General features: G+C 39.5%; 1 protein-coding gene across 4 annotated transcripts in view; it reads left to right on the top strand.

Annotated features, from left to right (window-relative positions):
- Nucleotides 1-4,092: 4,092 nt before the first annotated feature.
- The window catches only part of LOC107995119 (zinc finger protein ush), a 166,005-nt gene continuing 155,613 nt past the window's right edge, over nucleotides 4,093-14,484 (top strand). The window contains exons 1-2 of one of the 4 annotated variants that reach the window (XM_017052416.3): nucleotides 4,094-4,267; nucleotides 4,560-4,637. In XM_017052416.3, coding sequence (XP_016907905.1) covers nucleotides 4,598-4,637 — 40 coding nt within the window. In that variant the 5' untranslated portion in view covers nucleotides 4,094-4,267; nucleotides 4,560-4,597. Of the gene's footprint in view, nucleotides 4,638-14,484 lie in introns of all 4 variants that reach the window. The other 3 variants (XM_028665382.2, XM_017052415.3, XM_062081946.1) reach the window with 3 other exon arrangements.

Raw genomic sequence — 14,484 nt, forward strand, 5'->3', positions numbered from 1 at the left:
ATAGTTAACTCACAAACAAGAGTCTGACAACTAATGTTTATTGCATGTCATTAATCTATTTTATTATCTTTAACTTTTTTTCTATTTTTGAAATTTATTGTGAGAGTTATTATTTTCCAATATTATATATATTATATTTACTTCTTAGCTTTTAATAAAATTTTTTATGTTCTTCGAATTAAAATTTTTTTTTATTTTTAATATTATGTAGGTCAATAAGATTATGAACTTGCGAAATCTATCCATTATCATTGTTAGTATAATTCATTTAATATGACCTATTTAGTTACTGCACAAGGTAAAAGTAGACGAAGTTTAAAATAAAAAAATTTGTAAAATAGTGAAAGAATTAAGAATCTCTTTTTAAAAATTAATTAAATAAATTATTTTTTTATTTGATAAAAATAATAAAATTCAAATTATGAATCCTTTAATGGAACCTCTTAAAAGGCTTTTCGACTTAATGTCGCTTTAATGAAATTCGTGAGATTCGAATTATTCAATATTTGAAGTCGAAGCCGTTGGAAAAAACATTCTACGTCATAATCGGCTTTGAAAATGGAGCATCCCGTAGCAGCTAGTTATTTAATCATGTTCGGTATAGGGTGACATACATATAATTGCATATTCTTATCAATGTATATGAAACGGTATCGTAACAATTCATTAAAAATAGATTGATCTGTTATATTGTTCTGAACAAATAAACACAATATCGTTCGACAACTTTTCATATTTGTGAATATCTATAGATTTTTGTACGGAACAGGTGAACGCATGACAATCTCGAAATCGTTTTGCCACGTTCTATGTGATTTTCTACGTATATTGTGTATATCCATTGGTTTCTTATCGCTATTTTTTGAACAGGCTTCTTATCACGTAGCAAGCAATCGCATGGAATATTACTATGTAAATTCTTTTCTCTCAGTATTCTTGCGTCTCTAGTAATTTTATCGTTCGATATCTTCATCGTTCTCTGTTCATTATCATTCTGGTTACAATTTATTGGTAAAACGATTAAAGTAGATATTTGATACACGGTTCCATATTTATTTACGCTGGTGTGAATAATCGAGGACGACATTCCCACGAATAATCGGCAAACATGCCGGTACAATTAGAAGACTAACAAGTGTAAATCATTTTAATTGTTTCTTTCATAATGAAATGCTTATCGTAAAATTTTACTTGTTATTTCATCATACCTTTATCGGGGTGCGTTATAACGCGCTACGAATGGTAACGTTTGTCGCTTTTAATAATTTTATAGTCTTTAATTAACTTAATATCGATTCTCGTGAGGAGCACGCGTCCCACCGATTTGACGAATGTAAAGACAACGAATGTTCACGATAGACAACAAGGGAATCATTCGACGAACTCGTGATCGATGATCGTAGTGTGTGTCTTCTGTTCATGCTTTATCGCTAGCTTCGCTGTTAATTGTGCAAAAGTATCTTTGACATTGTTTTTAAAATAAGTATCTAGTAAATGATCGTGAAAAAAGCATCCACTACGATTAATCTAAAGTTCCAAATTATTATTCCCCCCTCCTCTTCTCTATTCCCCCCTCCTATAGACGATGATATATCGTATAAGAACAAATTTCGATCAAAACATTCGATCCGTATTTCCTCTACGCTTACTTTCCCCACGGAGGGCTTCAAGGTTAGCCACTCGACCTTCCCCGATCTTCGTATCAACTTACTACGTATTGTTTTGCAATCCTAATTAATATCATGATCGAGGTAAGTAAACGTTGTACGCATTTCAAATGCGTACGAGGAGGAAAAGTGTACAAAAATAGCCATAGTGTTTAACAGGCACGAATAATAAAATGTTTATTCTTGATAAATTAATTAAAAGAAATATGAAAATCTCAAACTCAAACTTGAATTTGAGATTTATTTAAAATTTTATAATACAAAAATTTAAAAATCTTAAATTCCAAGATTTTTAAATTAAAAAATTAAATTTTTTTACAATTAATTAAAGCTAATTGACACATCGATGATATTTTAATCTTCCGTTAGATTTCTTTAGATATTTTCTTAATATTTTTAACAAATATATAAGTATTTAGGATATCAAATTTTTAACGAATGATAAAATATCTAATAGTGTAATTATTTTTCTAACGTTATGATCAGATATATTAAAGAAAAAACTGATGTAGTCAAGATCTTTCATTGCTTCCGTTGAATATCGATGTTTATCTATAGTATATGAGTTATCAAACAATGACAGAGATTTATAGACGTTCGATGTTTTTTATTTAAAAATCTAGAGATAAACTTTTCCTTCTCGTTTGGCGTCAACACGAAGGCTCGCCTCCATACACGTATCGGTCGATTCATTTCGTTTAGAGAATTGTTATGTCATTCATGTTTTTGTTACATTGGTATTAATGTGTTAAATTATTCAATAATTATTACTTTGGAAAGTGTCATTATCTATAAGAAAAATTTTAATAATACACTAAAGTAATAGCATAAAAGAATAGAACATTATTAAAATTAATATCTTTATATTTAAAGTCTTTTTAAAGTCTGTTTAACTATAATACCAATAATGCCAGTTTGCAATCACCTTCGTCTTTTTCAATTTTCTCTTTTCGTCATTTTTTATTCTTTGTGCAACTTTCAGACAATTCTTCGATAAAATTACAACCATTCTATCGTTTATGCATCGTTTATAGTTTCTTGTGTACAAGTGTAATTGTTAAAAATGTTATTTTATTTTTGGCAACGCTGAACGAATTGTTCGAAATTTTCCGTATTCATATCATAGAATTTCATATTATGTCAGTTAATATTTAGAATTATGACTCTTGACGGATTTAGTTTATATTACAATACATATGGATTATGAAATGGATATATTTCTTAGACAGGTCATAATCCTTTATAAAAAGTAATGGCGTAAACACGATAAATCAAAAGTGTGTTCAAAATGAAAGGTAGAATTCGTATTGTTGACGGAGATATATTTGATATATTACAAAATTCGGTTGCAGATGTATTTGGTGCATCGTTTGAATTCAGTCGCGGCTCTCGTCCAAAAATAGCATGTATCGGTAATAGTAGTGGAAATAATTGGTCTTTGACTTGTTTACATTCGAAGAAACGATGCCATGTAAAAATTGGATCGAATTGAGGATATTGGACCTCTCATCTATAATCGAAGAGGCAAATAAATAAAAAAGATAAAAATGTTTTCAATTTTAGAATATGAATTTTGAAAAAATATCGATAATAAATATATTTTACTTATGGAATAAAAATGCAAATATTCTGTCAATTTTTGCTGATTTACTATAATTACAGTATTATTTAATATATATATTTTTAAAATCACGATATATTACTTTACAATATTATATTATTCAACTTAATTTAAAAAAGCTTAATTTATTTTAATATCAAAATATAATAGTAAAATTTAAATTTCATTTATATGTATCGTATATTTAATTTTAACATAGTTTAAATGAAGATTATATTATATTAACAATTATTTTAAAAATAAATATTTGTCGGTATACATGATGTCTTTAATATCTACTGTTGTCCATATAAAAAAATCTTACTCTATTAATTATCATATGAGTATGAATTATATTATGTCTTAAAATTGTGCTATTCTATGATAGATGTCGCTAAAGATCTTTTAAAGGTTATCAATGAATAATTATAATTATTTTTCATTACAAATTATTTATAAAATAGACTTTTGTATGATTCAGTTTAAAATAATTAGATAATACCATTGATTGATCTTGTTTAAAATTATATTTTATTTTCTATTTATATATATTTATTTTTATTTATTAATTATTAAATTTATTGTACAGTGGAAAAAATCAAATAGAATTATTAGAATATTGTAGCTTTTTTTATCAATATTTTTCATATTTTTATTATTCATTCTTTTAATTTGAATTTAAAATAATTGATATCTTGTGTATATTGGCACACTACTGCCATCTCAGGTAATCGATCATATTCTCTGTCGGTAAACGTATCTTTAAAATTTCCCGCTCTCGAGAGCTGAACTCGAATAATGGGCGGAGTTTATCCCCTCTGCAATTACCCCACTCCGTTACACGTAGTCACGCTGCATTTGTAGGAGTGGGGGTTGTTTGGTATCGCGTTTGTTTAGTTGCTCGCTGACAGCGGCCGTGGTGCGAGTTATCGTGGTGCGTGTATACGTTTTTCGTCGACACTTGTGCGTGTAAAAACGCGAGAATCGACTTCAAACACGGGTAAGAAGGAATATAAGATTAAAAAACAATTCGAAACCACCGAACGAGAAAATATCATTTGTCAGCGACATACATTGTCCGGTGATCAGAAAACGTTTTTGTGCCTCTCGAAGTGTTCGTTATTCTTTGCTTTTTATCTATTTATCCTGGCTTTATTGTCTTACAAACAACCTGTTTCGTCTAACGCCAATTTCGTTGCGTGTGCTGTGTCATTTGTTATATGTCGACGACGTCACGACGATCTGGAACAACCGATCTTTGTCTTCTCGCGTGTATCTGCAACGATGTCAAGCATGTCGACGCTGATTTGGTGATGGCAGAACGCAGAGGATGTCACGCCGCAAGCAGAGCAACCCAAAACCACTAAAACGTGAGTCTAACCAATATGTGATTCCTTCTTTCCATATCTTTGCTTTTTTTCGTTCAGCAATATATTTCGTGTTTCGCATAACGCATGTTAAATCGTATTCGTCGCGTGTGATGAGGTACCCGGAAAAACGGGTTTCTCGACGGCGTGCTTTTAGCCGGTCGCCACGTTGCTTGACAGGTGATTGGGTGTCTTTGCTTGTCAGACCGCGTTTCCAGTTAGCGTTTATATACCGTATAAAATGTCTTGTCTGATTCGTATCATTTATAATTGTCTCAAAGACAATAGCCCTTTCCGCCATTTTTATCGTCGTCTCGGTTTTATCTTTTCGAACGAGATTGGTACTACATCGTGTGTCTAGCCAATCAGCGTTCGCATCGTGATCTTATTGGCGGGAAAATACATTGTTTAAAAGTTTGATTATTTAAACGATTTCAACGAAGCGAAATATTAAAAAGATATTGAATTGAAATTTTTCTTTTAAAAAATTAACCTCAAGTGGACAGTTTTTTTTGTAATATCGATAGATTCGAACGCTAAATCATAAAATATTGAGACAAAAAAAATATTGTCATACGACAGGTTCGTTGATGTCAGCTGACCTTTTAAGCTCTTACGGGTCACGTGGTTGACCATACATACAGCGCTCGACCGCATGCGTACTCCAATATTATAGATATCGTTATGGTTCACGTTTTTTATGTTAATTAATGGAAATGATGTAATATCATTATATATTATTGCAATTAATATTTATTAATACATTTATTAACATTTTATTAATACTATACGTTGAAGTATCAACATGTCAAGTTTATACTATATCATTTTTTAATATATATTACACACACACACACACACACACACACACATTTAGATAGTTCAAGCATATTATATTATAAAACAGATGAGAATAGAATATGTTAAAATTTTGTGTTAGTATATTTATTTTTGTAACGTATTGCGTCTTTACTTTACTTAGAAATATTTCTGTATCGTTTTTCTGGAATTGTATCGCCTAGGGCTCTCTTATATTATTATTATTTATATTCAATCGCGCAACTTTTGAAGTCTAGCTATCAATACCGATATCGTTACAAAACTTGTTCCGGGAGGTTGTTTACTAAATTTACTGATACGGTAAATGTATTCATTCAATAAGTATATTTGCTAATCAACGTATGACGCATATTAATTTATAAATATCGAAATTTAGATTTTTATTAATGAAAATCTGATTTGATAAAATCATTTGGAAAAACAAAAATATATCAATTATATTATATATTGTATTATATAAAATATATTATATAAAACAATAAATATTTTTGTTAGCAATGTTCGTAAATATTTGAATACGCATATCGATCACACAAGTTGTAAAAGAAAGTTAATATAAATGTATCAATTACTAAATTAATATTTTTATTAATAAATATATAATAAATGTACATGATTTTGCCGTTTTATTAGTGTATTTTGTACTTAGAAAATAGATTTTAAGATACATTTACTAAATTAATTAATTAATACGAATTACCATACCAATATTTTATATTCGAATTTTTTTTTATTCGATCTCATACATTTCGTGAATAATTAGATTCAGATTTTAGATAAAGATTTTAGACTCGAACGATTACATAGGCCAAGAAATTTCGATTTCGGCGTACTTTTCGCCGAATCTCTCCCCACAAAACTCGTTTCCTATTTTTCCCCAACCATCTCCGCGTCTGTGCTTCCTTTCTCGTATCCCTTTCGACGAATATCTTACGCAATTGCGGTCTCCATTCGCAACACTGGTTTAACCGTAGCGGCCACCAATTAAATCCATCGACTTCCAAGACCGTCGTCGATCGTATCGACGATCGCGGAACGGGGATCGTGGCTCATAAGGATCCTGGGCTCGGGCGCACGAATTCGTATCGCGTTGTATTTATATACGTTTCTCGATCTCGGTGTAAAACCGATCGAGGCCAGACGAGATCGCGGGTGCCGATCCCGGGCTTGGATCCTTCGTCCCCTCGCCGCCCTTGTGTCGCGGCTGGATCACGTGGCCCCCGCGATCACGAAAGTTGCCGGCCACTTTCACGTGGCTCCGACTCGTCGAACCAGGTGTCTCTCCTCTCCTCTCGCCCATTCCTTCACCCTCCATCGCCACGCCGTTTTCACGGTTTCACGACGACAAAGACGACGGGTCCCCGCGGTTTATTATTTGCCCCGTATCATTTCTCGCTCCTCCTCCTCTCTCCCCTCCCTCGGAGACAGTATTTTTTTTCCTTTCCTCTTTCTCCTTATTAGCCATTCCAAGTTTCGCATAGGCTGGTTTTTGTCACCTGGACGTTAATGTCCTTGTAATTATTGGCTTGGGCCACGTTGGGCCACGCGCGTGACTGCTAATTGGGAGCAACGGTAATTGAGTTAATAACGAGCAATCTTGAAATGGGTAGGCCTTTCTTTGTGGTCTTCGGGGTGAGTTAAGGTTCGAAACGTGTTCTCGATTTGAATATCGGTTAGTCACGAGACTCCAAGTTTCGATTATGGGAATTTCGAATATCGTTATTTTCGAGAATCGTCTTTTTAATGTCTTTTATCGTTAATTTTATATCAATTTATCGATTTTACAACGGGATGAAACACGATAAATTAATTCTCAATTAGCGATGTAAAATTTGATTAAATTTACACGATAATTGCGTTTCTTGGTAAATTTTCTTTCGCGCATTTCTCCGTGAAACATTCTCTATTGAAAGTATCAATTTTATTAGCAGTTTAACGCTTAAAATATCCGAAATAGCTATTCAATTAATCTGCGAGTTTATCGAATAATAATAATAAAAAAAAAACGTCACAGCGATTTCATATAAACGCACACAAATATAAATCGACTTATGATCCAGACACAGAAGATCAAAGTCCAACTCGATGCAATAATGCAATTAATTATTTACACGACGATAGCGCGCGGAAAAGAAATGGCGAAAATTTGCTCGGTTTCCGACGGCGGCGGTGTACGTGCCTGAAATTCGCGACAGTGCACCGCGATCGCCTTAAAGATTAACATATCTGCCGCTTATCGTCGCGGAGAACTCTAAAATACGCTCGAGCCACGGCTCGTCGGCCGGTTGCGCAACCGAAGTTCGCCGATTTCGGGAAAGGACGCGCGCGATTAAACGTTTATACGAGAGATACGTCCTTCGCGGAAGAGGCACGGTCCCCCGTGCGCGAAACAACCGATAACCGAAAGCGATAGATTGCAAATAATTGACGTCACACCCGATTTTTCTTATCTGCTCGCTCGGCCACGAACGCGCCTTTCTACGTTTTTCTTTCGGCTTCGAATTCGATTCGCGTTCGGCCTTCGCGCAAGATTCGACGCTCCAAGGCAGATATTCGCTTTTATCATTTCCAATATATCTGGTGGGCAAGGTATATAGGGGAAATTGTTTTACCTTTTTGGATATCGGTGCGTCATCATGCCGACTCGTTATTACTAGTTTCCGTTTCTCGGTAGAATCCGATTGAAAGAAAACTGATAACGTATTTTACTTATTCCCTCCTTTTTTCTTTTCTCTTTTTCTTGGGGGAAGGGAGAAGAAGGAAATAGATGGCGAATTGCGATACGGATTAGACATTTGTTAACGCGACAGGATAATTTGAATTTTTTATTCGCAATGATAATAATTCTCACTATATTTTACTATCGAATCGTAATCGAATGAAGATGTAATCCTCCGTCGAATATATCGTGCGCTTATAAGAAGCACTAAATTCCAACGTAAAGATGGCCCACCTCTTTGGATCCATTTGACGGTGCGAACAAATCGAAACACACTCACCTCCCTTCCCTTAATATCTCGATTATATTTTTCGTGGAGAACGCATTGTCGCGAGTTATCGAGTCCTCGGTGTGGAAGGGTCAGACGAGGAGAAGGCCGGATCCCCTCCACTTGTATCGCGTTGGTAATCGACGATGCCAGGGATAAAAGGTACCCCGTGGAGAGGCAGCGATCACCCCCCGTCGCGAGCACCCGTCAAATTAATAACCAATGATTTTATATGGATGTTTTATTGAATCGTGTTGGCCGTAAATAATATCCGCAGCATCGGCTCGTTTCGACCGGACACGAGGGTAAAATCATTGAGAAAGGGAGGATCGTTTCGTTCCTCTCTGTTCCCCGCTTCGACCTAATTTAATAATAAATATATATACATATATTTTCAATCCCTTTCGACGTTTTCTTTCAAGTGAGATTTTTTTTTCTCTCTCTCTCTCTTGTTCGTCGACGACGTTTCTTCCTTTCTAATTCCTTCCTTGCTTTTTTTCGAGTAATTATCTTTTCCGATTTATTACATGTTTTTTTTTTCTTTTTATGTTTCGCGTTTTTCCAAGTAGTTAAGATTTGCTTATCACCACTTCTGCTTTGCCTCCGTGCCGTACTCCTCGGTTTTATGTCGAAACGAACTCTCGTTTCTAACCGTTTTAGAATATCCTGTTTAATAGAATTGCTCTATCGAAACGAGAGAAGAGTGGCGAAGAATCCGAGAACTAAAGGAAGAAAGAAAGGAAGGCGGAATACCGAAGATTTTGAGCTCGGAGGATTTCGATCGGATAGCACCTGTCCCCGTTCTTCCGCAGGAAGAATATATGAAGACAACGCGCGCGTCGAGAAGATATAAAACAAGAAAGAAAGAAGGAAGAGAAAGAGAGAGAGAGAGAATGGTCGAAACGCGGAACGGTTAATTACGTTTCTCGGAATCGGTTATAGCCGCGCAGGGAAAGGAATTCAATTGGCCGGGTGAAGATTCCCGAAATCTCGTGGTCGAATCTATCGGTGTACAAAGGGGCGCACGCTCCCCTCCGGATCTTGAAGGAAGGCACAAAAGCGAAGTCGCAAATTCCGTCGTGGCCGGTTACCCGCGAACAGTCGTTGCGGCTATCAGTGTCGATCGGCCGCCGGTGTGTGCAATGAGCGGGTGACGTGAAAGGGAAGAGAAAGAAAAGCAGGGGAAGGGAGAGGAGAAGAAGAAGAAGAAGAAGAGAAAGAAGAGGAGGAGAAGTAACGACACGAGAGTCTTCCGCGCCGTCCTGTACGTGGATGAAAGTGGAAGGAAGATGAAAAGAGTGAGAAGCGCGAGAAAGGAGAAGAAGAAGGAGAAGAGAAGAAGGAAGGTCCATCAGCGTCCCTTATCTTCCTCGCCCGGGCCCCTTATTCCGCGCAAACGCATGAATCCACAACCGGCGCAGATGTCTCTCCCCTGCGTCCTCTATCCCTCTCGTTTTCCTCTCGGTTCGCCAACTTGTTCGACCTCGTCGTCCCTCTCTCTCTTCCCTCCTTCGCCATCGGTCCACCTTCTTTCGTCCTCCTCCCCCCCTCCCCCGTGCCTTCTTTGCGAAGAAACGCACAACTATCGCTCCGTTGATCTCGTCTAGTTAGCCCTTCTCTTCTCCCGATCCTCTTCCTCTCCCATAGCGCGCCCATCTCCTCTCTTCATCCCCATTTCGCTCTCCTTCTTTTCCCTCTCCCTCCTCCTCTTCTTCGTAGTCCCTCCTCTTCTTATTTAGCAATAGCACGTACGCTCGTGGTCCATCGTCTCGTGGAGAGCGGAGGGCAGCGAGAGAGGAGAAGAGGCCTAGCGTGTACTCGTTTCGTGCGCCCTGCATCGTCGTCCTTGCTGCCTTTAACCGAGCGCGCGAGAGGAACCGATACAGGCGTTCTCCCGACTCGGCTCATAAATACACGGCCGAGGAAGAGAGGCGGCTAAGGTGGAGAGGCAGCGAGCGGAGAGAGAGAGAGAGAGAGAGGGGAGGAAGGACGAAGGGCGAGCCTACAAATTGCTACACCGCATTGTGGTGTCACTCCAGCCTGTTACGACACGGCCCTGGCATCGTTGGAATGGTGTCTGCGAGTTCTCCTCTTCTCTCCCTTATCCCGTCCGCGTGTGTTAGGCCTCTCCTCTCCTCCTCGAGGCCTTCTTCTTCCGTTGCCTCCGGTGTCAACCAGCCTTCGTACCACCTTTACACGCGTGTAAACGCGGCTTTACGCCGATAACCGCGATGTACCTCCCGATGCTGGACACAACTTTGCCCCCCTTTTACCTTTTTTCGCCTCCCTTCTTTCTCTCCCTTTTCTCCTTCGTTCTTTCCTTCTCTCTTTCTCTTCCCATCCATATCTCTCTCTCTTTATCACATATCGATGGTGTTGCTGCCTCGGTCTACGTGTTTGTTGTTCCGAGAATTTTTTTTGATACCCTACCCCCGATAAGGGTTTTAATAGATTCGTGGTGGGAACGCGGTTGATGCGGTCGACATGTGTTTCGTGTTAAGTGAAGAGCTCGCGTCGAGTTTCTCCCTATCTTACTCCTCTCTCCTCTTCTCCCGTTTTTTCCCCTTTTCTCTTTCACTCAACCGTTAGTTCAAATTAGTTGGACGGTCGAGCGAGGTTTCGACGATTAAACGTCGAATACCTCGCGCGATTGATACATCTCTTTCGTTGTTAACGACGAACTTATTATTCTCGGAGGCCGCGTTGTTCGCCGTGTTATTCGATCTCTCCCTACCTCCAACTCGAACCAGCGTGGCAGGAACATCTGTTCGAGAAGCGTTTAACTACTCCAAGCAGAGAGGGGTACGCGTATATATCTCTCGAAACGAAATCGAGTCGATAAGCCGTGACGTGATCGCAAATGCGGATATGATTTCGCGAAAGTGGTCGGGCATCGGGAATGGGGCGAAACGCACCGTGGTCCAAAAATGGCACAACCTCTCTACCCACGTACACATATATATATATACATATATGTACAATACAAGCAACAGTTGCGCACGTGTGGAGAAAGAAGAAGAGAGAGAGAGACACATGGCCGCAAAAAGGCCTTTGCGAATCGCGAGAGGCACGATCGAGATAGGATATCGGGCTGGGATTCCGAGTGAATATTAGCGTAATGAGCTGATAGCCAGCGATAGGAGATTTCAACCTGGCGATCGTCACGTTCGTACGATCCGCCGATCAAAAGCGGATCGCGACGACTAATCGACAGTGGTGTGTGCTCGTCCACGAGCGTGTGGATGGATATGAATAATCTCGGTCGCTCCGAACAATGCGTACGTATGCATCTGGGTTTTCGCGGTTTACGGATAAATCCACCGTATCGACGAGTTCTTTTGTCGCGATCGCGGCAGACGCGGAGAGGAAAAAAAGAAAAAATCATCCGATCATCGCGGTCCCGTTCTAATTACGCGAATCGTTGCCCTCGTATCTACGGGATCTCGCTCTTTCGAAACGGCATTCTTCCTCCCTGTTTTTAAATCTCGCTTCCTGAAGATTCTCTCCTCGGAAATTCGAAGATCGAACGAGCGGATAAGACGACACGACTTCGAGGCAATAACTCGATTTTCTTTTTCAGCTCGGGTAAATCATTATTCGGAGATTTATTCTCTACTATTCTTCTATTTCTATATTTCCGAGATATATCTCGTCTCCTCTCGTCTTCCCGGTCCAAGTAACTTCCGAACAGATTCTATTCCGTAGAATCGATTTTATCGAGATAAGGAAAACGAGTGGAATCATCGGAATCGTATCGATCGAGAAGAAAACAATGGTAATAGAAGCGAAACGTCTGTTTTATTCCAGCGCGAAGTTGGCGTAGCATCCGAGTAGACACGGTTCCCTGTCCTATTACCGTTGTCTCTGGCCTCCTGGCGGCGGTTTTAGGGCCCCGATACCAGCCAGATTAGCCTCGCCACGGAGCGTCTGCGTTTTCTCAAGTCTCGAGATAAAAGCGGACAGTCAGAGGCAAGGGTAGCTGGTGCCTCCTCTCTCTCTCTCTTTCTCTCTCGCCTCTGATCGCGATACACGCTTCTACGCCTGTGTGCGCGTCCACATTGACGTACGAGACCTAATACGGGTAACACTCGTCCCGCTGAAACTTGTAGTATTTGCGTAGTAATTGTCCGTAACAAAAACTGTCGCTCGATAGCCGCCGCGCATTTCGGGCGCAAAGTGTATACAACGCATCTGCCGGGAAAATAAGCCTCGTAATTTAATTCCACTCGTTAATGAATCGTGAAATAATGGATCTCTCCTTTTCGCGTTTTCCCTTTTTTCCCCTCCTCGAAGTGAAAGTAACTCTCCGATAGTTAATTAACCTTCGACGTTTACAATAATTCGTTTTCCGAATTACGGCGTAATTACGATTCTTCTCGAGTGGTACGAAAAGACGTTTTTAAAAACTTCCTCCCCCCTCCTCCCTTTGTCATTTGCCCGCCGGAATTCTTAATTAAAATTATTGTTCAAAAGCTATTTAACCGTGCAAAAGGAGGCTACGAGATGTAGATGCATTAAGGTATATACTGTTTTTGGTGGCGCGGAGGCATTCCACCGTATGAAACGGCTCTCTGGCAAGTTTTGCCAGCCTTCCAAATATATCGCTCATTAGCGTTAACTGATCGGAACAACGAGAGTTTCTTCTTCTCCCTTTCTTCTTCCTCTCTCTTTCGACCCCACGGGGAAAGCGAGAGAGAGAGGGAGAGGAAGAAACCGCGGAGAAGATCGCATCTGATCTCGGGCAGAACGATTTGGCCGTTGTTGTTGTCGTTGTTTCGTTGTTCGCCACGGCCGAAATCAGATAATTGTCCCCGGTTTCGCAACTGGAGTATTCCGCGAACGATTTCCACGCGATAGGGTCCGAGCATTCGACGCGTCTTTTTTTTAATTCGCCCTCCTCTTGATCCACGAGATGAGATATATCCAGAGGAGGGTAGTACGCGTTAAAGAATCCCTCTCTCTCTCTCGAGCGAGTTTCAAATCGGCCCCGTGTTACCGCACTTCTAATAAAAAGCTAGACCCGAATTGTTCTGTTTTATAAAAAAAAATGGGGACTCAAATTGGAGAATTTCGTTGGTCGAGGTTAACAAGATACGATGAAAAATTTTGGAGATACATCTCGAGTTTAAGCATCGTGCAAGGCACGCTTCGCATCGATCCGAAATAAAAGAAGTAAAAGGGCGTGCATTTACTCGGCGTGTACTCGCGTGTGTCATTTCTCAACAATTTCTTCCCCCTTGTCGATCCCCGTACCCGATCGGTCGAGGTATCTCGAGTGCTCCTTTTCTCCTCAATCATCGGGCTTATCCGTGCCTCTTCAGATAAGAGTGGCGCCTCGGTCATTTCGTGGCAGTACCGGCCTCGAATTCTCCCGATCGAGATAACGATGAAATTAAGGACGACCTTTCGATGGCAATTAAACCAACGGACGAAGGCTGTCCGAACGAATAAACGCCTCGTGTCCTCCACGTTTTCGGCCACGTTGTATCGCCTTGTCTCGATACAATGCACGCGAGCATTCCTCCTTCTTCTCCTTCTCAACTCTCCATTCTGATCGCAAACCTTTTAATTCCAAAGAACAGGCTACGAACATAATCTCCGTTAACAAAAATATCGATACTCGAGATTACATCCCATTGTCAACTTTGACGACCTTTGTTCTTTACGAATCTCTAATTAATTTCCGCGTGGAAAAAGCCGTTAGGAAACGATCGACTTGTTCCACGAATTAATTCCTAATCGCAAAATCCAGACACGTATAGACACGAATCGTAATCGAGGATGAAATCACGTCGTCCCATCATCATCGGTGTAAAGTTTACGAGGATCGTCGTAACAGGCCTCTCTTATTTGTTTCCAGAAGCGATACCAGAAAGCCGTCGGGAAGGAGATCCGAGCTCGTGTCTCGTCTCGAGTGCACGCCGCCCGTAATAATATCTTGTTTAGCCGGACAAACAACGGCACGCGCGCCGCCGTGTCTGAAGAGACCTAATTGCCGGCCTCGTATTTGCTCGGCAAACACC

This window comes from Apis cerana, linkage group LG11 (assembly GCF_029169275.1).
Source record: "Apis cerana isolate GH-2021 linkage group LG11, AcerK_1.0, whole genome shotgun sequence".
Taxonomy (NCBI): Eukaryota; Metazoa; Arthropoda; class Insecta; order Hymenoptera; family Apidae; genus Apis; species Apis cerana.